The sequence below is a fragment of the Anabrus simplex genome, chromosome 13 (genome assembly GCF_040414725.1).
Source record: "Anabrus simplex isolate iqAnaSimp1 chromosome 13, ASM4041472v1, whole genome shotgun sequence".
Taxonomy (NCBI): Eukaryota; Metazoa; Arthropoda; class Insecta; order Orthoptera; family Tettigoniidae; genus Anabrus; species Anabrus simplex.
In genome coordinates, this window is record NC_090277.1 from 10,235,298 (window position 1) to 10,257,601 (window position 22,304).

A 22,304-nucleotide genomic window follows, 5' to 3' on the forward strand; every position below is an offset into this window, starting at 1 on the left:
ACTATATAAGTAAACATCGCCCATGATGACTTCGCGATCAGAATACATGGAAAACCTGTCAGTGAATAAACAGTAGTCACCGAATTACATCAATACATACAAGATAATCGTAACTTGATCCCACAATTCTTTTACCAAAATTCACTGGCTGCTAACACCAGAAAAAAGGGGGAATAAAATAAATGACAGAACAGAGAGAAGTCCTATCAATTAACAAACACATATATTATGGCTTGATATAACTTCCTATGTTCCAGAGTTATACAAAGGTAATGGTTAATGTTATCTACAGGTATTTATCAAACGGGAAGGAAATATAAATTATAAATGTAAATGAACTAGCCTTAATGGCTACGATGCCAATTTGTTCATCAAAATAAAAGCATCATACAAGCTATATTCGTGAAACAAGAAGGTAATGCCTAACCAATTTATAAACGCATGTGACAGTGGCAGAATTAAGAGCAATATTTGGTACAGGATGCAAGATAGATTTTTGGCAGCCTGCCCTGAATTATTTCCATCAATTTAAAGAGCTTAAGGCAAGCAAATGAAGTGCATCAGATTGAACTAAACTTATTGAAATAATTACTGACAAAAGACCTTTCAAAGATTTTACATTAATAAAAATCAACAAAAAGTGTCTTATTCAGATCTAAAAGCTCATGTCAATTAAATATAGATTAAGTCACCTAATATGATGAAACTGTAAGTTTTTAATAGTTTTGTTTACTGGTACATCTGCTTGAATGGCCTGTGTTTAGGTCAAATTTGGGTGAAAGTATTTCACATTCTCATTTTACATAAATTCATAATGTAGTATTAAAAGCCATTTCTTTATTTAGCAGAGTTTATGGTTAGCACATGTTCTCTTTAATATCCAATCTGCAGACAGGTAGTGCTTTAAACAAGTGGAAATTTGTTAAGGCTGATTAATGGCTTAGAGTCAAATTGATAAGTCAGATATAAGATGAGCGTATAACCCAGGAAGATCATGGAAGATTGAGGATAATGAGCACTATTGGAACAGACAAACATTTGACCAAATGGGTGTTTAATTTCTCAAAACAGAACTCAGAATTAGAGTAGGTGAAGCATTATCTCATCCTGTAAAGATTATGAGGGGCATCACATAAGGCCTTGTGAGTTCCCTTATACAAACAAAGACGGAAATAACAGAAAGATGCTGTTGATGTTATACTGTATAAAGAAATAAATAAGTTTCAAGGATAGTGAGTGACTGCAAAAATAATTTGACATAAATGTGAGATTGACAGCAGATATGATGGTTAAATGGGTGGAAAGCAAGCTTCACAATGAGAAGTTCCCTCACTACTATAACTGCTTTGTTACAGGTATGAGAGCAATTCATGGGGATCATTCTAAGTACATAGGTGTTAATATGAGGAAAGGCCTCCTTTGCAGTAATCACATAAATGGGATTTTAAAAAAGGATTACAAATCTCTCTATATGATGTAAAAAACAAAGCTTAAATCCTAAGAACTCAATTATAGTATCATTTTACTGTATGTGACATTCACCAGGATTACTTGATACAAAAACTGTAAAAGATTCAGAAGAAAGCGGCATTATTAATTGTGGTTGAATTCCGACAGAAGAAAATGTGAAAAACTTGGGCAGGGAGGACTTAGAAGTAAGGAGAAAAGTTGATCAGCAATGTTCCATATTTCATGCTGTATGTGGAGAGATGGCTTGGAATCATAGTAGTAGATGATAAACTTGAGTGCAGTTCGTAAAGAAAGACGTCATTAACTCAACATGATGTTGGAATTCATGACGACAAACAGGCGCAAATATTCGTTCATAAGAAGTTAGAAACTGGATTAATTTATCAAGGGGAATGTTTGGTAAATTTCCAAATTCTTTAAAACCATTTATGAAGAAACAAGAATAAAAAGTAATAGGGAACCAGCCACCCTGGTGACACCACTCACTGCAGATGAATGTTTAATTATTATGACTTTGGTGAAAGAAATCAGTTGAAATGCAATGCAAACTGACAATCGAATATATGTTCAGTATTAATAATCTCCCAACATTAAATATTTTGAGAAGTATAGTATTTGCATCTATTTTATCAAAACAGTCACCCCATTTACGAATGGGTATCCAACTGTTGGGAGCAGCAAGTTTTGGAGCACACCTTGCATTACCACATAGGATGGTCCGAAAACGAAAGTCTTAATGCGATTGATGATGGAAATCTTCCCACATGTATTATAAACAGTACGAAGATCCTATATTTCGCATAAATAAAAACGACTGTTCCACAATTACTGTATGCTTTACTTCCAACTCTTTTCAACACACACTTCTAAGTAAACAATTTGCATCCGTCTTATGCGCGTATCCTTTAAGAAAATATACAATTGTATTCATTCCAACGGAGCGTCCCTATTGAGTAATTCGCTCAGTATGATGCATTCTTGACAGAAGTGCGATCTTCGCAATAGCGAACAACAACGTGCCTTCGCTGTATAAATATTGTTTTGGACGTCAATGCACAGACTGCCTAACTGCAGGTCTCCATCGAAGTTGCCTTATGTTTACAACTTCAATTCTGCGTAACTACTATCATTCATCTGCTCGACATTTTCATAGTTTTTTCCCCAGATACTACTGCATTATCCCAGGAGGTGTGGCCGTTGTGTAGAGTGGGATACCATATGTCTTCGTAGACTTCTTCGCCGAACATACGTCCTATTGCACACGTTACAACAGTACGGTGTTACCTTACTATGTGTTAACATGTGCCGTTCTAAACTAAACTTCACGCTAAATGTACTTTCACATACACTACATAAGTAACGCCTTTCTGCAGAGTGAGTTTCCATATGAGCCTGTAGATGACTTCCAGTAGTAAACGTACCATTGCACTCTGTGCAATAATACGGCCTAATTTCGGAGTAAACTAATGCGGTGACATTTTGATGGCTATCTTGCGCAAATGATTGATAGCATTCTATACAAAAAAGAGAACTTTCTCCAGAGTGAGGTAACTTATGGTTTACCAGATTTCTTGCGGTGAAAGTGCTCTTGCAAACATTACAGGACTGCGCTTCCTGCCCAGAGTGTGTTAGCTGATGCTGTCGTAAAGTAGACTTTAGACGAAATGCGCTTGTGCATCTCTTACAACGGAAAGGCCTTTCAGTAGAATGAAACATCATGTGGGTTTTGAGAGAACCGCCCGACATAAAAGTTCTATTGCATTTATTACAGAGGTGGATCCTCTCCCCGGAAAGAGTTTGGATGTGTGTTACATCTTGTTCCTGGGTAAATTTACTACTGCAAACATTACGAAAGTACACAGGCCTTTCTTCGGCGTGTGTTAAAAGGTGGCGTTTTAATGCATACTTCAGACGAAATGTCATATTGCATACATCGCAAAGGAAACGCCGTTCTGTAGTGTGATTTAACATGTGACCTCGGAGATTACCTCGTGTAGTAAACATACTATTACATTCTTTACAGTTGTACGGGCTATCGAAAGATTGGGCCATTTCTCCAGAGTCCACATCGCCAACTGCATCACTCTCCACACTGAAATAAGAAGAAGACCAACTACAATTTCAAAGGAGCAGAACTCAATCAAAATTCCAGTAGTAAGATCAATATATTATTTAAAAGAAAATATATTTAAAAATTGAGCATTACGATTAAGTACTGTAATTTGAGCTTAGAGGATACGAATATTCATATTTGCTCCCACCTTGTAGATGAACAAATACACTAATACTATTTGTTTAAATGTCCCACTAGCTACTTTCTATGGTTTTTAGACACACTGAGGTGCCAGAATTTAGTTTTTCAGAAGTTATTTTATGTGGCAATAATTGTAACAACACGAGGCTTGCGTATTGGAACACTTTCAAATACCACTGGGCTGAACCAGGTTCGAACTTGGCAAGTTGGGGTCAGAAACCCAAAGCCTCAAACATGAGCCACTCAACTCTGTCGCAGATGAACAATTCAGCATTATGTGGGTCTCAACAACAAAGCTTGGAATCATTTCACGAGCATGCACCATCAATCCAATCGCCTCAATATGTTCAAGTATGTATTTGTTTTTTACAGTATGTCACCGTGGGTTAACATATAGTTTTCTTGTCATAATCAACATCCTATGGCTGGTCTGAATTCAGTTCGAACCTCACAGATGGATTTAGTATATAGGCAGTTTTGAGTCAGCCTTAATGGCTACGATGCCAATTTGTTTAATCATCTCTTGTATTGAGATCCCAGAAAGTTTCTCACGCGGTGTATATACTCTGCTTTGTAACAAGTTGGCTAGTATATGATGGATGATTAGGTGACGGGCATTGCGAAGAGATTCACTGTGCGGGCAAAAGTTAACGAGTTGTGGAAGCATTCTGATCTCACTATGGTCGAAAGTGGTTACCATCAGATTTCTGCCAAGCACAGCTAGAGCTGCTGTAACATTACATAACTTTGAGGGCTACCATCTATTCAAAGTAACGCAGTCCAGAATGTATGAAATCTTGGAAATTCTTATACATGGAACTCCGCTGACAAAACAACAGATAGCCTTCAGCATTATTTAGCAAACTTGATTGTTGGAAAGGTTAATTCACATGCTCCATTCAGAGCTAACTTAACTACATCACTATTCTGTGAATAGTGTGCCAAAAGTAACACCTTTGTATACAGTGAGTTACCATGTGAGCTCGTAGATTACTTTCTGTAGTAAACATACTATTGCATTCTTTACAACTCTATGGCCTATCTCCAGGCCACGCTCTTTCTCCAGTATCCAAATCCAATACTCCAACATTCTCCAGACTGAAATAAGAAGAAAACTGACTAAAATTTCAGTGGAGCAGATCAACATGCTTTCTTCACAGGCGACATAAGTTATACACTTTTGAAAATTCTGCTATTCGATATAATCCATATGCCAAGCATGTAAAATGGGCAGCAGAAGGATGGACGAGCAAATTCATGTCAATGTGGTGATGTTTGATGAAGCAATGCTCCATATTCTGTTTCTAAATGTCACACTTACAGGAAGCAGGTGCTTCTTCCATTTCAGCAGGGCAGTGTTGTTAGCAAGAAGAGAAGAAATAATAGAAACTGTGGTCACAAGTGGATCTGTGTGGAAACAAAGTGTAAGTGGTACATGGAATTTACTTAAGGGGGGAGACCTATCTCAACACGGGAAAAAACAGGCCAATATTCATTCGATTGTTAAATATGCTACAAACGTTGTTGAAAAATTCTGCACATATCCCAGTATTGGCATGCTTCCTAGCAATCAGAAGCAACTGCAATAATGTCAAAATTCTAATTATAACATCTTAAATTAAATTTCCCGCCTTTTTAACAAAATATCACTGTTTCCCTTATAAGTTCCAAGTTTATAAGAATTTTCGTACTTTTCTTTTTTAAAGTGTATATCAAACCCCCACCTACAAAATGAACCTCAATCACTAACATAGATTGTGATTTAGATATTTTTGTCGAGTTTTTATTCCGCGCACCTGAAAATACTAAAAATAAATATTTTATATAAAATCTAATATAAATCCCATTGACCTGAATGAGGTACAGATTGTAGTACAACAGTATGGGAGGAAACCCTGAAAAAATCGTTATTATCCGTAAAACAGTACGAGAGTTATGAAGGAAACTGTGATATTTTGTTAAAAAGGTGGGAAATTTTATTTTAAGATGTTATAATTGGAATTTTGAAATTATTGCAGTTGCTTCTGATTGCTAGGAAGCATGCCAATACTGGGATACGTGCAGAATTTTTCAACAACGTTTGTAGCATATTTAACAATTGAATGAATATTGGCCTGTTTTTTTCTGTGTTGAGCTAGGTCTCCCCCCTTAATGTTTCTAAAAGAGAAAAAATATCAAAATACAACTGTATTTTCTGACTTCAAACAAATGTCAGGAAAGTGAAGGTTTTTGGGAAGAATATTCTGACTGAATTCATGCTTGAATGCTTCATGGCTGAATGCTTGTCTGGTTGGTCAGAGAATGAATCCACTCTCTTTAGTTACCTTGAAAAGGTACCGCAATGCACTCTAGGACTCGCTGGAAGCATAAAAGTGCAAGGTAACTGCTACACATATTCATCATACTCGAATGAATATAAGGACCTAAAACCCTAGAGGGATGTTGCTTCAAACGTAATCCCCAACGTCTAAGAGAGCAGCATGAACACTCACTAGTCAGTACAGTGTAACAAGTGCCGAACAGAGCGGCATGCTCCCCTTGTGTGTCTTTTTCTGACAATCCCTTTCAGGGTTTAATTACAAGTCAGTACTGTACCGGGCGGTACACCTCCGCTCCGCTAATTCAAACATTGCGCCAGTTGAAACTCCTCTACTGGAGGAAACCTGAACTTTAACTACAGTGTTAATTCTCAAGTTCCTCAGAAGATGTCCCTACTTGTAAATTTTGAAGTGTTCTGAACTGTGTCGTTTTCGATGTATTTTTGTTTTGTCTGTAGCAAGAAGTGTGAACATTCTCTTCTAGATGGCACTACTGAAGGACTACAATTATGCACCCTAGTGCGAAGTGAAAGAACTGTGTTTTTGGAGAAATTTAGTATCTATAAGTTTGTTCCTTATTAAATTTCTTTCAGCTTGTGTTGAAGTAGGCAACGTTAACCCTTTCTTTCTGCCAGTTTTGAAACTGGCCAATCATAAATTTCTGTAATTAATTTTCCACCAATCTGGGTTTTCTTCTTCAATTCTGACATGTAATCTTTTGGTCGTCCAATAAAAAGCTTGTGGGCGGGTGTTCTCATTCATGAAAGGTCTCGAATGTTCCGCGAGGGTATATAAACTGCCGATTTTCGGGTCTCTGCGCCACTTCAGTAACACCTATCATTGTGTAAATTATGTAGCAGGGGGCGGGAAGCGCCTCCTTCTTCGGGCAGCAGTTCAACCACCAGGTAATGGCCATTTTATAACTTATTTTCTTGCCAGCTCAGCAGTTTAACCCTCGGGGCGGGTTCAAAACCTTTTACCATGTAATTTTCCTCTAAAATGTAATAGGCTCTTGGAAAAAATTCTATCTTTTTAAACTACATATTGGGATAGAGAGTGCTTAACCCTCTCGAGCTCCCACTCATATTGCTTTGAGGTGAACTTATTTTCACAACCGTTTCTTCCCTTCTAATGTAATGTAAATCGTTTTCTCATATAAGTCACCTCTTTAGGATGGGGATTAGCCCTTGCATTAACGGCCTAGTGCCAAGTAGGTTTTAAACAAAATGTATTAGGAGTGCAGTTTCGCCTCCTCTCAAGTTGGTATTTTTGGAGGCCATGTAATTGTCCTGTTTCTTCACTGAATAGGCCTCAGTAGGTTGGGTATTTTTACCCCTGTGTTATTGTAATTGGAGGATAGCTTAAAGGTGGAGTTCGGTGTGGCCTTTGATAGGCTTGAATTTTGAGAGCGGGTTTGCTCTTTCTTAAAAGTTGATTTTGTGTGCCTCGAGGAGGCTTTATTAGGGAATTGGGAGCAAGTGCTCCTGGGCATGATTGGGGTTTTCTGCCCCATTGTCGAATCTTGTATTTGGGTGAAGTTGGGCTTACTGCTAAAGAATTGTGTGTCTGGCTCTCGGAGCCCAAATCCTGTAACACTGTAATTGTACATTCTCGATTTGTTGTTAGGCTACTGAGTACCTGTTATATTTGTTATTTCTTGATCTTGAAAAGAAAAATATAACCTTGTTAAATTTTAAAATTAACTTTAATTTCGTAGATTGAGACCTATTCATCCCAGCACCTTCTTTCACCTCTAACTACCACGGATAACTCTGTAACAAGTACAACTAAGCAAAACAAACTGCGAGTCCAATCAGTAATTTTCCCACAATTTAGAAGAGAAATTTTGTTGTGATGATATGCGTATACTGGCACATCTGACACTACACATTCCCAAGATATACACAACTTGGAATTCATGCGTTCTTTATCGCACTCAGTGTACACAGCCTATGGATACAATAGTGCGCAAATAAATGGCCTTCCTGCATCCAGATAGACCTCAACATCTGCTGAAATACCTCTTGTAGCACCTCCACACACTTCAATCCAACATCAGAAAAGTGAAGGATTTTCAGAAGCATTTGGCAACTGAATTCATAGTTGTAACATTCGAAAAAGTGTAAATATATGCTAATACCTGCATATTTTAAATTCATCACTAATCGCTTTTCTGATTGTCAGATGATGAATCTATTCTCTGTCTAGTTACCTGAAAATTATACTACTAAACTGGTCAAGGACTCACCGGAAGCAAAAAAGTGCAAGGTAACTGCTAATCCTTCCATCCACTGATATTGCTCTTCTTGCAAAACTTGTGGGCAAATTATATTAAGTAGTTATCTGATATCTGTGCTAAGAAGTACATTGAGTAGCAGAACAATTCACAATGGAATTTTCAAAAATGGACACACTTATCTTGTCTGTGGAGAAAATATCCCTGAAAGCTCTATTAAAAATGCAAGCTTTCGGGCAGAAAATTACAATGTTCATCTTTCTTCAAACTCTGCCTTCACTAACTGCGGAATTTGCCTAGGGGTGCCTGAATATTAGTCACTATATTGAAGAAATTAAATGATCTGTTGGCACCTTAGAGGATGATGCATTTGGTGTACCTGAAGTCAAGGGAATTGTAAAAGATTATATTGTTTTTTTGCTAGGGGCTTTACGTCGCACCGACACAGATAGGTCTTATGGCGGTGATGGGATAGGAAAGGCCTAGGAGTTGGAAGGAAGCGGCCGTGGCCTTAATTAAGGTACAGCCCCAGCATTTGCTTGGTGTGAAAATGTGAAACCACGGAAAACCATCTTCAGGGCTGCCGATAGTGGGATTCGAACCTACTATCTCCCGGATGCAAGCTCACAGCCGCGCGCCTTTAAGCGCATGGCCAACTCGCCCGGTAGATTATATTGAACTGAATGACTTGGTGTATATCAAATCTTACTTTACAATAATTGGAACTTCATGACTGGTCTTGACAGTAATTAGAAGCCTCACTAAGAGACACTAGAGCTACAGAACGTAGCAAAGCAAAAGCTTTCTAAAGCACCCAGAACTGCTGGGGAAAAGTGAAAGAAATACGCTGGAAAATGTGTTTCAGGGGCAAACTGGACTGAGTGATTAGAAGTTCCAGATAATTTTGGAAGCAAGGAGAGAATGGTTCATAATGGATTATCCCAAAGATCAGTTCTTTCACCAGTACTGCACAACGTTCACATATCTGATCTTTCTGGCACACTGCCCAGAAAATTTGCTATGCCAATGATCTGGCTCTAGCCGTACAAAACAAGAAACTGGAAGAGACAGAACAGAACCTGACCAAAGATTTGGCTATTCTGGGGATTTCATTCAGAATCTGGCATCTCCAACCCAGAGTGGACAAAACAGAGGAGTCTTGCTTTCATCTGATAATAATTTGTTGAACATGAGACTGAATGTCAGTTTGCAGAGTTCTTCATCATAATTGGATTGCAAAATATCTGGGTGTCATCTTGGACCAAACACTGTCCGTCAACACAAGCAATGGTTCTTGAACTTGGCTAAGAAATTCAAGAGTCATAACAACATTCTCCATAAATTATGCAGAGCTATCAGGAGATCTTTAGCAACCACCCTGCAAATATTACTCAAATGCTGAGTAATGTGAATCTGATTGGATGATCAGTCATCATACAAGGCTTATTGACACCCAACTAAACACCACCTTTCGCATAATATCTGACATAATCAAATTTACTCCAGTTTACTGGCTTACACTGCCAACCTAATTTGCACAGATCTACTGCACTTAGAGAATTCCATAAGTCTTCCAGGAATCCAGATGTGCCCATATATAGGGACCTGCCACTTTTAAATCTTAAGAGGCTACAATCATGTCATCCAACACTGCATAATATTGCTGATATGATTGCTAGGAGTTTTAGAAAACTTATTTAACACATTCACTGCTATTATTGCACTGTTGACATTAAGGTTGAGTGCATCACAAGTCACCGATGTCTCGTACTGTATTTCACTGGTGTGCATCACGAGGCACATGCAACTTGTCCAACAAAGTAGTTATGTGGGCTGCCGGTGGATGGCAAAAGTATTTTACTTCGAAATAGCTGCCTCTGTGGATCAGCGGTAGAGTGTCGGCCTCCGGATCCCAAGATAGTGGGTTCAAACCCGGCAGAGGTAGTCGGATTTTTGAAGGGCGGAAAAAAGTCCATTCGACACTCCATATCGTACGATGTCGGCATGTAAAAGATCTCTGGTGACACATTTGGTGTTTACCCGACAAAATTCATTAAAAATCTCAGCCATAGACGCCCAAGAGAGTTTCGGTTTACTCGGTCTGCCATCTAGTGGTGGCCTAGAGTAAAACGGAACGTCGAAATTGACGAGCAGACAGCCAGATGGCGTCAAATTGAAATGTCTGCACACGGTAGCTGAGGCCATATGATTATTATTATTATTATTATTATTATTATTATTATTATTATTATTATTATTATTATTATTATTACTTCGAAATAATGAGACTGGTAGCTGCAAGTCAAGTTTTCACATTCCTCAGCAGCGGGATCCACCAGCGCACGTTTTAGCAGCAATAATCATTCAAGTCCACGAGTCGCCCATGTCTCGCATTGTACAGAACAGTCTCTATGAAAACTGATTATACAATGGATAAAATGTACTAAGTCACTATATGCTAAAATTTAAAATAGTTTCTCTAGTCGTCTGAGTTGTAATAACATGTCTGTCTCTTAGGTCATCAGCCCAGAGGCTGGTTGGATCCTCAAATAGCACCACCAAAGGTTATACGGTTATAAGGAAACCGCAAAAACCAATGGCAGCACCAAAATGAGGCGTACTAGGCAAGACGAGGAGTGAGGTAGTTTGCCATTGCTTTCCTCACTGGGTCAGAAAGTGCTATTGCAGCATGACTGACCCTATGAGCAACACCTTTCGTAACACTCAGATGCACTAGTCGTGCTCTGAATGTCATTACTCAGCACCACCCATACCCCAGCAGCTTCCATATTGTCACAGCCATGGATGAGACTGGGACTTCGGTGGAAGCTACACTTTACTCTGGCCTGTGCCAAGAGATGGATACAAAAGTACTGTATCCATCAAGATATGGCAGCAGGCAATGTAATAACATAAGAATCACAAAAGCACACAAAGGTCCCGCAATGGCAGAACTAAATAAAAAAGAATATATTAGTAAAACCGAAGGTTTCTTTTCCGCCGAAACTTATAATATAGCAGAAAAAGATCTCACGTTAAAAATCCAACGAGACCTTAAGAACCTGTTATAAAAGTCTATCTTTTACAAGAACATGAACAACAAAAACTTACTATAATGAACCCTAAGTTACCCACTGCCACAGCTCTACCAAAAATACATAAGCAAGAGATACCAGTGCGCCCCCTTATAAATTGTAGAAATAGCCCCACATATAATTTTTTTTTTTTTGCTAGTTGCTTTACGTCGCACCGACACAGTTAGGTCTTATGGCGACGATGGGATAGGGAGGGGCTAGGAGTGGGAAGGAAGCGGCCGTAGCCTTAAGGTACAGCCCCAGCATTTGCCTGGTGTGAAAATGGGAAACCACGGAAAACCATTGGGCTGCTGACAGATGGGTTCGAACCTACTATCTCCCGAATACTGGATACCGGCCGCACTTAAAGCAACTGCAGCTATCGAGCTTGGTCACATATAATGTTTCCAGATTTTTGCACCGTTTCCTATACAAACTTTTTAAATTCAATAATAAGGCCTACATAAATAATTTTGTTGACCTCTGCGACAAATTCTCCACATTCAACTAACAATCATGTTACTCTCGATAGTCTCAATAGTATAGACCCACATATGAAGTTGACTTTGAAATCAGAAAAGAATAAGTCAATAAATTTTTTGGACGTAACAATTAACAGACTCATTTCCACTTTTACATACAGTATGTTTAGAAAGCCTACACAAACAGCTGTTACCATAAGGCAGGATTCGGAGCACCCACAGAATATAAAAATGCCACATATAATAGCCTGGTAGAACGAGCTTTTAGGATCCTCATGACAAAGGCTAATTTGAACAAGAAGTTGGATATCATCCATTCAATATTTAAGGCTAATGGCTTTAAAGAAGACTTCATCAAACATATAATCAACAAGGTTAAGTATCACTCACGAACCAAGTTACTTAAAGATAAACCTAGTCAAAAGGCTTTTGCAACATGTACTTTTAATAAAGATATATACAGGTTTACTAATGTTTTCAAAAAACATAATATTAAGGTTTCATTTTGTAACGATAATATTAATACTGAAGAATTGTATAATTCAACCTCAATCAATAGATCCAATCCTTATTCCAAATTGGGTGTATATAGGTATCGATGTAATGATTGTGGTTTCACATATCTGGGTCAAACAGGACGCAACTTCAAAATCAGATATACAGAACATGTTAATGCCGTAAAGTATAACAAGTTTTCTGCTGTACGCCAGCAGATACATGAACTAAAGCATAAATTCACAACTATAGAGCTAGACATTGAGATTCTGGAGGTTTAGGTATGGAAAGTTTGCTTGATGTTACAGAATGTTGCTATATAGACTTAGATCAAAACTTCAATCCAAACCTTAACTCAAATGAGATTTCCGAAAAATCAAAAGTTCTACTTGATTTTCTTAATGCATTTTTAAAAAATGTACAGGTTCCAGTCAATAGTTCGTTTTTATCATGCTACGCGTAATAGTTCCGCTCGTTATCACCTTTTTCCACTACGCCCCCCCCAGATCCCCGTCATGCTGCCAGTCCTCAGTCTCTCCTCCCACTTACCCTTATTCCATCTCTCCTGAACCAACCCACCGTGGGCACTTAAACTCAATCATATCACTGCTCATGGTACTTCATTACGCTTCGCTCGGTCAACGACCTTCTGAGGTGAGTCATATAAACATTTACGGTATCGGGCACGGTCTTATATCTTGCTTCCCTCTGTGACATTATAACTATTACATTTCTTATTAATCACAGGTCAGAATATGAACTGGGAAACGTAGATCCTGTTAATAGCTTAAGAACTTTATTTACATTCCCACCTCATCAGGCTCGCTTCACTGAACAATACTGTTGAAAATGACACTGTATAAATTTATGGAATCTGTTCTCATGTATTTAATTAAGAACAAAGAGTTTTGTGAATGCAACTATTTTAATAACTTTGTGTGTGAATTTTAATATGAATTCACCTTAAAATTACAATAATTATATTGCATATGATTTTAACAATTTGGTACAACAGACACGCAAGTCTTTGACTTGTTGAGAAAGGAAGGACAAACACTATATCTTTAAAATATATTAATTTTAATTGTTATATTATAAGATTTTAATTTGTGATAAGGTTGATGTTGATAATATTTATATGATTGCCAGTTTTCCAATGCCTCTGTTCAGCTGATGATGACGCAGTATAGCATCGAAACTAGTTCTTAATAAACATGATATGTTGTAATTACTACTACACATCAAATTTTTACAGTATTGAATAAGATGGACCCTGAAACATTTAAAAGCTTTGTAATCTCATTTCAGTACAGATAAAAATGAAGTTTATTATTTTATTTCTTCCTAGCGCACTGTATGCCTTATACCTCACTTCCTTCACGTGTTTATTCCATTTCAGATTGTCCGTAATGTGAATACCGAGCAGTTAGATACAGTTAGAAGTCGGCAGTTGGATTCCACATAGAGTAGGTTGGTTCTGGAGTGGCTGTTCAACTCTGTTTAGTCTTATATGTTTACACTTCTTAATATATATATATATATATATTTATTTTATTTATTTACCTCACACCACTGAGCTGTACCATCCAAATCCGCTTGGAATTGTACAATATCATCACTGTTTTTCATGAGAATTCTTGCTGGCACTCAGTCCAGCCCAGTCGCGGCATGTGGTCTTGTTTCCAGAACCCTCTCCTTGATTTCATTTCTTGAGAAATACAGGTTGGCTAGAGGTAAGAGAGGGGTATATGTTGTCCTTGAATATAGCACTGTTCTCTTCCTCAGGAGGGGCAAAGTTACTTTTAAATTTCCTTTTGAATGTGTCTGCAATTTCTTGTGGTGTGAAGACTGCCGTACTGTTATGTTTAAATACAGATCGAGCTCTGTTACAAACTTCACTTCTGAGAAAAGCCCATAGATCCTCGAAGTTGGTGTTGGGACTGTGAATATAAGAATTGTAAGAATTTCTGATAGATCATTTTGTCTTGTACCTAGCCAGTCAGTATTTCTCCCACTCACGATCGGTTGGGTTTATTTCCGTTCCTGGTACAGGCGGTCCGTTGTTCGAATCTCTCTCACTATCTCTTTGGTAATCCATGGGGATTGCCGTCTGTTGGGTATATTTACTACTGATGTGGTTTCTTTCATGCATTGGAAGAAAATTTTCTCCCAGTCTTGCTATATCTTGTTTAAGTCAGTACTGTCGGTGAAATCTGAGTGAGAACATGGAGGCGGTTGGATAGCAAAGTGGATAGATTGTTCCAGTTTGTTCGGGAAAAATTATAAGCTGTTCCGGTATAGAGTTTGGGGGATGGTTTTATATGGGTCAGTTTGTGAGAATTGCTTGATTGTTACAGAATCCAGGAATAGTATTAAGAGATCGGACGGACTGTGGTATGTTACTTAGGAAAAGATCAAGGGTTGAGCGTGTTGTTTGCGTAATATGCATGGCTTCAAACATTAATTGATGAAGGAATAAATCACAGAAAGCGGAAAGGAATCTATTGGCAAGGGGTTATATTGAATAGGTGCAGAATTTCTGGACCAATAATTTCTAGGTTGAAATCACCGACAATATGAATGGCATCGTAATTTTGTTATACGTGTTGCACATGCTCGAGAAAGAGGATTAGTTCATCGTTCATTTCCAGGGTGGACTTAGGGGTACGATAAATTGATCCAATAAGAAATTTGTGTTTGTAGGATGTCACTTCCACCCACAGTGCTTTGGCTGCTGTCTCCAGGTAATGAACTCGAGTTCGATCACATTCTGGCTTGGATGAACTTAGAACTCCCCGTGCAGAGCTGTGGGATCAGTCCTTATGGAACAATATCAGCAAGTCAGGAAACACTTCTCAGTCATTAATTTTGCTGGACAACCACATCTCATCGACACATACAAAGGACACTAGGAAGTTTGCAATGTGAGTGATCGTTTTAGACTTTTTTCAAAATAATTTCCACCACACTCGATACACTTCTCCATACGTCGAAACCAGTCACTGAACCAATTTTGCAACTTTTCTTCGGTTACATTTTCACACTCTTGATCCCATGCTGCCAGAAGCACCTCGTCAGATGCAAAACACCGCCCTTTCAGCTTCATCATCACTTCTAGGAAAAGTGCGAAATCACATGGGGCAAGATCAGGACTGTATGGAGGATAATCAAGCACAGTCAACCCTGACTAGCAAGAACAGACATTGTTTATTAGCACGATGTGCTGGAGCATTCTGTGATGCAAGAGCCATGTGTTGAGCCATGAACTTGGATGGAGCAGCTTGAGAGCCTGGATGACCTGAGGCAGACTTCGCAGTAACTGTCATTTGTGTTTGTACCACAACCGGAGTTAGGATGCCCCGTTCAGTGAAGAATACTGCAATCATCCTTTTCTTCACTGAACTTGACTTACGCAGTCACAGGAGTACCCTCATCTTCAAACAGTCACACCTTGTTCTGGAATTTTGTTGGGACATGGTAATAATAAAGCCAAGGTTCGTCACCTATAACGATGCTATTGACGTTACGCGAAGTCCCATTTTCAAACTGTTTTAGCATTTATCGGCACAATTTCACTCAATGTGCCCTTTGTTTCTCTGAAAGTGAATGGGGTACCCAAAGGAAACAAACCTTTCTAACATGGAGATGTCGTGTAGAATTGAATGAATAGCTGTTGCAGGGATGTGGAGGGTCTCGTCTACCTACCAATATGTCAACCGCCTCTCTTGCTGCAACATTTTCCTCACAGCTTCAATATTTTCCTCACTCACTGATTCAGGTGGTCACCCTGAACAAGGATGGAATTTAAGCCCAAAATTTCCCCTCTCGAACTCTTTGTAGCAGCGGAAAATCGTCCGATGTGGAGAGTCTTTCCCCAGCACAGGAATCATTTCCTGCAGGCACTGGTTAACAGTTAATCCACGTGCACAATTGTAGCGGATAATTGCGCGATATTCACCTTTAGACCACAATGGCATCTTAACTTGCTTTCAATCCCACTGCTTGGTAAAAACTGGTGCGAAGGTTGCGCCTTGTTGTCCTTTAAACTGATTTTCACCTCTCTTTTCATCTCTCACCATAACAGGGGTGTCCATCCAACCATTTTTGCGTATTCCAAAACGTTCGTAGTGCCCTTTGTATGACGGCTTTCAAACGATGCGTGTATATTTTGTAACCGCCCAGGTCGCATAATACTGCACGCATTCAAGGCAAAAAGTTATAGATTTTTATTTTCATATGTACATTGCAATTTTAATCTTCAACACAACAAAGATTACTCTTTCATTCAGTTCCCTCATGGAGAAAAGTGGTTAGAGGGGAAGAAACGCCTGCACACATCCCACCAAATTGAAGAATAAGAGTTAGAAGAGGAATTTTTTTTTTGGCTAGGGGCTTTACGTCGCACTGACACAGATAGGTCTTATGGTGACGATGGGATAGGAAAGGCCTAGGAGTTGGAAGGAAGCGGCCGTGGCCTTAATTAAGGTACAGCCCCAGCATTTGCCTGGTGTGAAAATGGGAAACCACGGAAAACCATTTTTAGGGCTGCCGATAGTGGGATTCGAACCTACTATCTCCTGGATGCAAGCTCACAGCCGCGCACCTCTACACGCACGGCCAACTCGCCCGGTAGAAGAGGAATTAATTGAAAAACTGGCAGGGCAACAACAATTAGTGATTAAGATCAAAAGCTGCAATGTATTTATTAATCGCAGTACTTTGTTTTCTATGCAACTATTTTTGCGGCTACCAGCTGTACAAAAAAAAAAAAGTCCTGACCTCTAAACATCATAAAAAGTCACTAAATTTATGAGTGAACTGAAGATATAGCATTTTAAGCCCAACTAGATCTCAAAACTGTCAGATAATATCAAAAATTGCCATTCCGTAAGGAAATTGTTCTATTAGGGAGAAGCAGCAATATTCCATGGTGTAAATGTGAAAATCACTTTCTCATGCTTTTTTGTGAGAACCTACGTTATCAGGCTCTGTGGAGGCCTCCGAATTTTTATGGATTACCAAGTCTGTGAGAATAATGTGAACGGTACTCTTTGGTCAGTAATAGAAAAGAAATATATGAACTTCGCCTGAAATTCGTTTGAGTATTCCCTTGTTGGTTATGTGAATTGTGCTTTGAGTTTCGGAGAAGCTCTTTCTTCTTTGTGTGACTGATTTATCATTTTAAAATTTCTCCGCAAATTTAATTTGTTGGTGACCCACTTTCAAGCTCCATAACATTATGGTTTGAGTCTTAAATGGAGTTTAACTGACGAAGACTCAATGAAAAATAAATACGTTGTAGGCAACAAATATTACTCTATACTAGTGTCCAAAACTTAAACATAAGTTAAGAGTAAGCACGGCAACAGGGAATAGACCACAAATCGCACGACATATGCACCTACCAACCTTACGTGTTCACTCTGTATAGGAAGGGAGTGTTTACTGCTTTGACTAGCAGCGTAACAACAAGGCAAACACAGCCAATGCCTGCGCCCCATATTCCCTCAGCCGTGTTTGCCCCGTTATAGTGTGCAGAGTGTAGCCTCATGGTAAACGTGACAACAAAATGGCACAAAAACGCCATTTGGATCCCGTTTTGCAGGGTAGAATACTCGACCGCCTGGAAGCAGACCAGACAGACAGAAGTCGCCGTATCCTTGAATGTGCCACAAAGAGTCATTTCAAGGCTTTGGAGACGATTTTGAGACACAGGAGATGTTAGTTGTAGGCCAGTACCAGATCGACCGGGGATAACCACCCCACAGCAGGATGGATATCTGGCCTTAACCGCCCGACGAAATTGGAGTGCATCTGAAAGACAATTGTCTTGCAGCCATCTCAGGGGTTGCCGTTCCTCAGAAAACTGTGTCCTGGAGGCTCAGAACAGCAGGGCTGCTTACCCAACGTCCAGAGGTGTGCGTCTCACTCACTCCAGCACAGAGACAGGTCCGTTTACTGTGGAGCTGTCAATAACGAAACTGAACCACGAATGAATGGAGACATGTGCTCTTTACAGATGAATCCTGCTTCGTGTTTGCAGAACGAATCCCGCCGCACATTAATCTGGAGAGAACCGGGTGGATGATACAACCACACGAACATCGCGGAACGGGACCAGTATGGTGATGGTGATGTGGAACGGCATCATGTTGAATGTTACAAGTAATTATTCTCATTTTGGTTCCGTATTGAAGATGACGTATGTATAAAAACCAAACGCTTGAAACTTTCTACCATATTTTAGGCCATCATACTGACAAGTGTTCTCGAGTGGATTAGTCCGTTAAGCATTTGGTTGTTAAAAAGTTGAATATTTTTAAAACATTAGCAAATATTTTTAAATGGTCCTTGCTCAAATAACAACCTTGCATTTTGGAAAGAATTTCTAATACAGGATTAACCATCACCTCGACCTCATGGTTCAGAATCTTTAATTTCATTATTGCAAGAGTCCCACACTGATTTGACCTTCTAGTGGGGGGGGGGGGGGGGAACCGTCCGTATCATCATGGGTGGAAACCCATATATGAACTTGCACAATACTTCAACATGTTACTGACTCTCTGAGTTCAAATAGTTACAGGAATAGTTAACAGATGACACAAGCTGTACTTCTAAACACCTTAAAGCTAGATCCTGCTATTATATGTTAGGCACATTCATTTGCAAATTATCAGCTGAGTTCGTCGACTGTGCGCGATTGAAGACTATTGTGATAAATATTTTCCTACCATCCCCCCGCATCTGTGACAAAATGGTTAAAAGAAAACTAATCACAGTGATGAGACAGGGGCCATAGTTAATGAAAGTGGCAGCGAAGCATCATTTAGTGATAGTGAAGGTCAATTTCTCGAGATCTCTTCCGGCAGTGATAGTGAATGCAAGAGCAGCACAAGTGACCGTACAGATGATAGTGCACATGCACACAGCTCTGTGTGGAAAGATGTGAATAATTTTGATCCTGGCCCTTCGACTATGATTCCAGTTATAATACTCGGAAGGTTTTGATCAACATATTGATCCACTTGAGTATTTTTTATCTTTTCTTTGATATAGAGATTTTTGAGGTAATTAAAAGGGAAATTTTGTATTCAGGGAACCACAAAACAACAAATAAGAAGCTGGCAATACTCCTGACTAAGAGGTCAAGAACTGCATCATGGTCTCCCCCAAGTGTTTCAGACATGAAAGCATTATACTGGTGGAAAAAAAAATATCAAAACACCAGGAAGGGGTTGTGCTAGATAAACGACCATTGATAGGCATGTTTATATACATGAAGGATGTTGTTGATTCAGATTTCCTGCAAATCGCCTTAGCGTGGCACTAGTAGTGGCCCCATGACGTTGCACAACTGGTTTGCTTTAAATTTGGGCTGTAATCTGTGAGAGCATTATTTATCTGTGAGATTGGATGAAGTGACTGTCAGTGGGTCAAGAACGCCTTTACAATGAAGAGGCTAGTATCAACAGCTCACTGCAGATGAACTAGGCTGTATAATAAGGCTACATGCTCTTGCAGAACGACTTGGCAGGAATGTTTCCACTGTGTATGCATGCTGGCAGCAGTGTTCACAAGAAGGTACGCATGCAAGAAATAGTCCCCGTGGACCACCAAGAGGGAGGACCGCCGCATTCGGCGTATGGCTATGGCGCAACGGACTGAGTCTCCAGCAGCAATTGGAGTGGCAGTTGGCACCGCAGTAACACAACGAACTGTTCAAAATCGGTTATTAAAGGACAGCTAAGAGCCAGACTTCAGTGGTATCAAGCGAGAGCACTGTGTTTTCCGATGAAAGCTGGTTCTGCCTTGGTGCCAGTGATGGCCACGTGTTGGTTAGGAGGAGGCCAGTTGAGCGCCAGCATTCCACCTGTCTGCGGTGTCGACACACTGGACCTACACAGGGAGTTCGAGTCTGGGGAAATATTTCCTATGACAAAAGGAACACACTCGTAGTTATACCACACACCCTGACTGCAGATGTTCACGTCCGCCTGGTGATTCGACCTGCTGTGCTGCCAAACATGAACAGCATTCCGAGGGTGTTTTCCAACAGGATAATGCACGCCCCCATGCCGCTGTTGTAACCCAACGTGCTCTACAGAGTACCGACATGTTGCCTTGGCTTTCTTGATCCTCCGATCTGTCCCCAATCGAACACGTATGGGACATCATTGGACGACAACTTCAGCGTCATCAACAATGGCATTAACCGTCCCTGTATTGTCCAACCAAGTGCAAAAGGCATGGAAATCCATCCCAGAAGCTGCCATCTAACACTTCTATGACACAATGCATGCACGTTTGCATGCCCGCATTCAACAATCAGGTGATTACACTGGTTAATAATGGACCAGCATGGCACATTTGCAGTGGATTTTCTCGCGCAGATATTAACCTGTAGACTTGTACCTTTAATTAATTATATATATTACCTCTACAAATGTATTGCCAAAAAATTTTCGTATTCTACATTCCATATTTCATGTTGTTTGGATATTTTTTTCTGTCAGTGCATTATTATTACTGTTGTCTCCTTCATGTGGTATTTATTCAATCAACTACTATTACAGTAATAGCATTAATCAGAAAGGTACACTGCTTTTGGGATTGTGATGATAATAATAATAATAGTTCCTTTATTCGCTGCGACCACCGAGGACCACGTCATGTTTTCGTACATTTGGCAGTGAACTTTGCTCTCTTTTGAGCCAAGAACTCACTCATTTCTTCAGGATGGGCCTGCTTGCATTCCTCTGTCCAAGGGACACATGACTTCTTTTCGGTTGTTTGTCTCAGTTTAGCCTGTTTGTCACTATCTTTTATCAGAAAAGCCTCTGTCAAAGGCGTCTTCTTGTTTGATCTGCAGCACTTGTTGTTTATTCTCTTCTTGAATATCTGTACAGATTTTGGAAAAGGATCAAACACTACCCCTGGTAAACTGTTCCACTCCTTCACGCCCTTCCCAATGAAAGAAAATTTATCCCAATCGCTTCTGCTAAAATTCCTTCTAATTTTGTACTTGTGGTCATTTCTACCAATATAATTATTTTCCAACCGAAGCCTCTCACGGATATCTCCCCATGCTTCTTCTCCTGTATAGGCTCTATATAATCCTATAAGTCTACTTTTCTCCCTTCTCTTACTTAAAGTTTCCCACCCAAGTTCCTTTAACATTTCTGATACACTACTCTTTCTCCTGAAATCCCCTGTTACAAACCTTGCTGCTTTCCTCTGCACACCATCTAGTTCTTTTATTAGGTATTCTTGGTGAGGATCCCAAACACTGTTTGCATATTCCAATAATGGACGAACCATACTTAAGTAACATTTTTCTTTTAATTCTTTGTTGCATCCTTTAAGTAGCCTCATTATGACATGTAACGATCTGTATGCTTTCCCAACAACGTCATCAACATGACCCTTCCAGTGCAAATTACTTTCAAATCTCACACCTAAGTATTTGCACTTGCCATCTTTTGGGATAACTACCTCATCCAAAGTATATTCAAATTCAGTTTTAAAGCTCTTGTTTGTAAAAGTTGTAACAGTTGATTTGGCTCCATTAATCTTCATATTATTTTCTTCAACCCATTCCTGGATACTGTCAAGGTCCCTTTGTAATTCTGAACAATCCTCAATGTTATTTATTTCCCTATAAACAATTATGTCATCTGCATACAATCTAATTTTCGATGTTATATTGTTCCCTAAATCATTTGCGTATATTAAGAAAAGTAACGGACCGATTATACTACCCTGTGCAATTCCCTTCCAGACTTTCTCTTCCTGTGATATATTATTTCCTACTTTGACTTTCTGAACCCTTGAATTTAGAAATGTTCTTATCCAATGTATAACCCTTACGTCCAATCCTATTCCCTCCAATTTCTTTAATAATATTCCATGTTCCACTCTATCAAAGGCTTTGGAAAGATCTATGGCTATGCAATCTAACTGGCCTCCTGAATC

General features: G+C 39.3%; 1 protein-coding gene across 1 annotated transcript in view; it reads left to right on the forward strand.

Moving 5' to 3' along the window:
• Positions 1-13,848, forward strand: part of LOC136884915 (uncharacterized) — a 105,014-nt gene extending 91,166 nt beyond the window's left edge. The window contains exon 6 of the mRNA XM_068230136.1: positions 13,729-13,848. Coding sequence (XP_068086237.1) covers positions 13,729-13,744 — 16 coding nt within the window. The 3' untranslated portion in view covers positions 13,745-13,848. The remainder of the gene's footprint in view (positions 1-13,728) is intronic.
• The last annotated feature ends 8,456 nt before the right edge of the window (positions 13,849-22,304 follow it).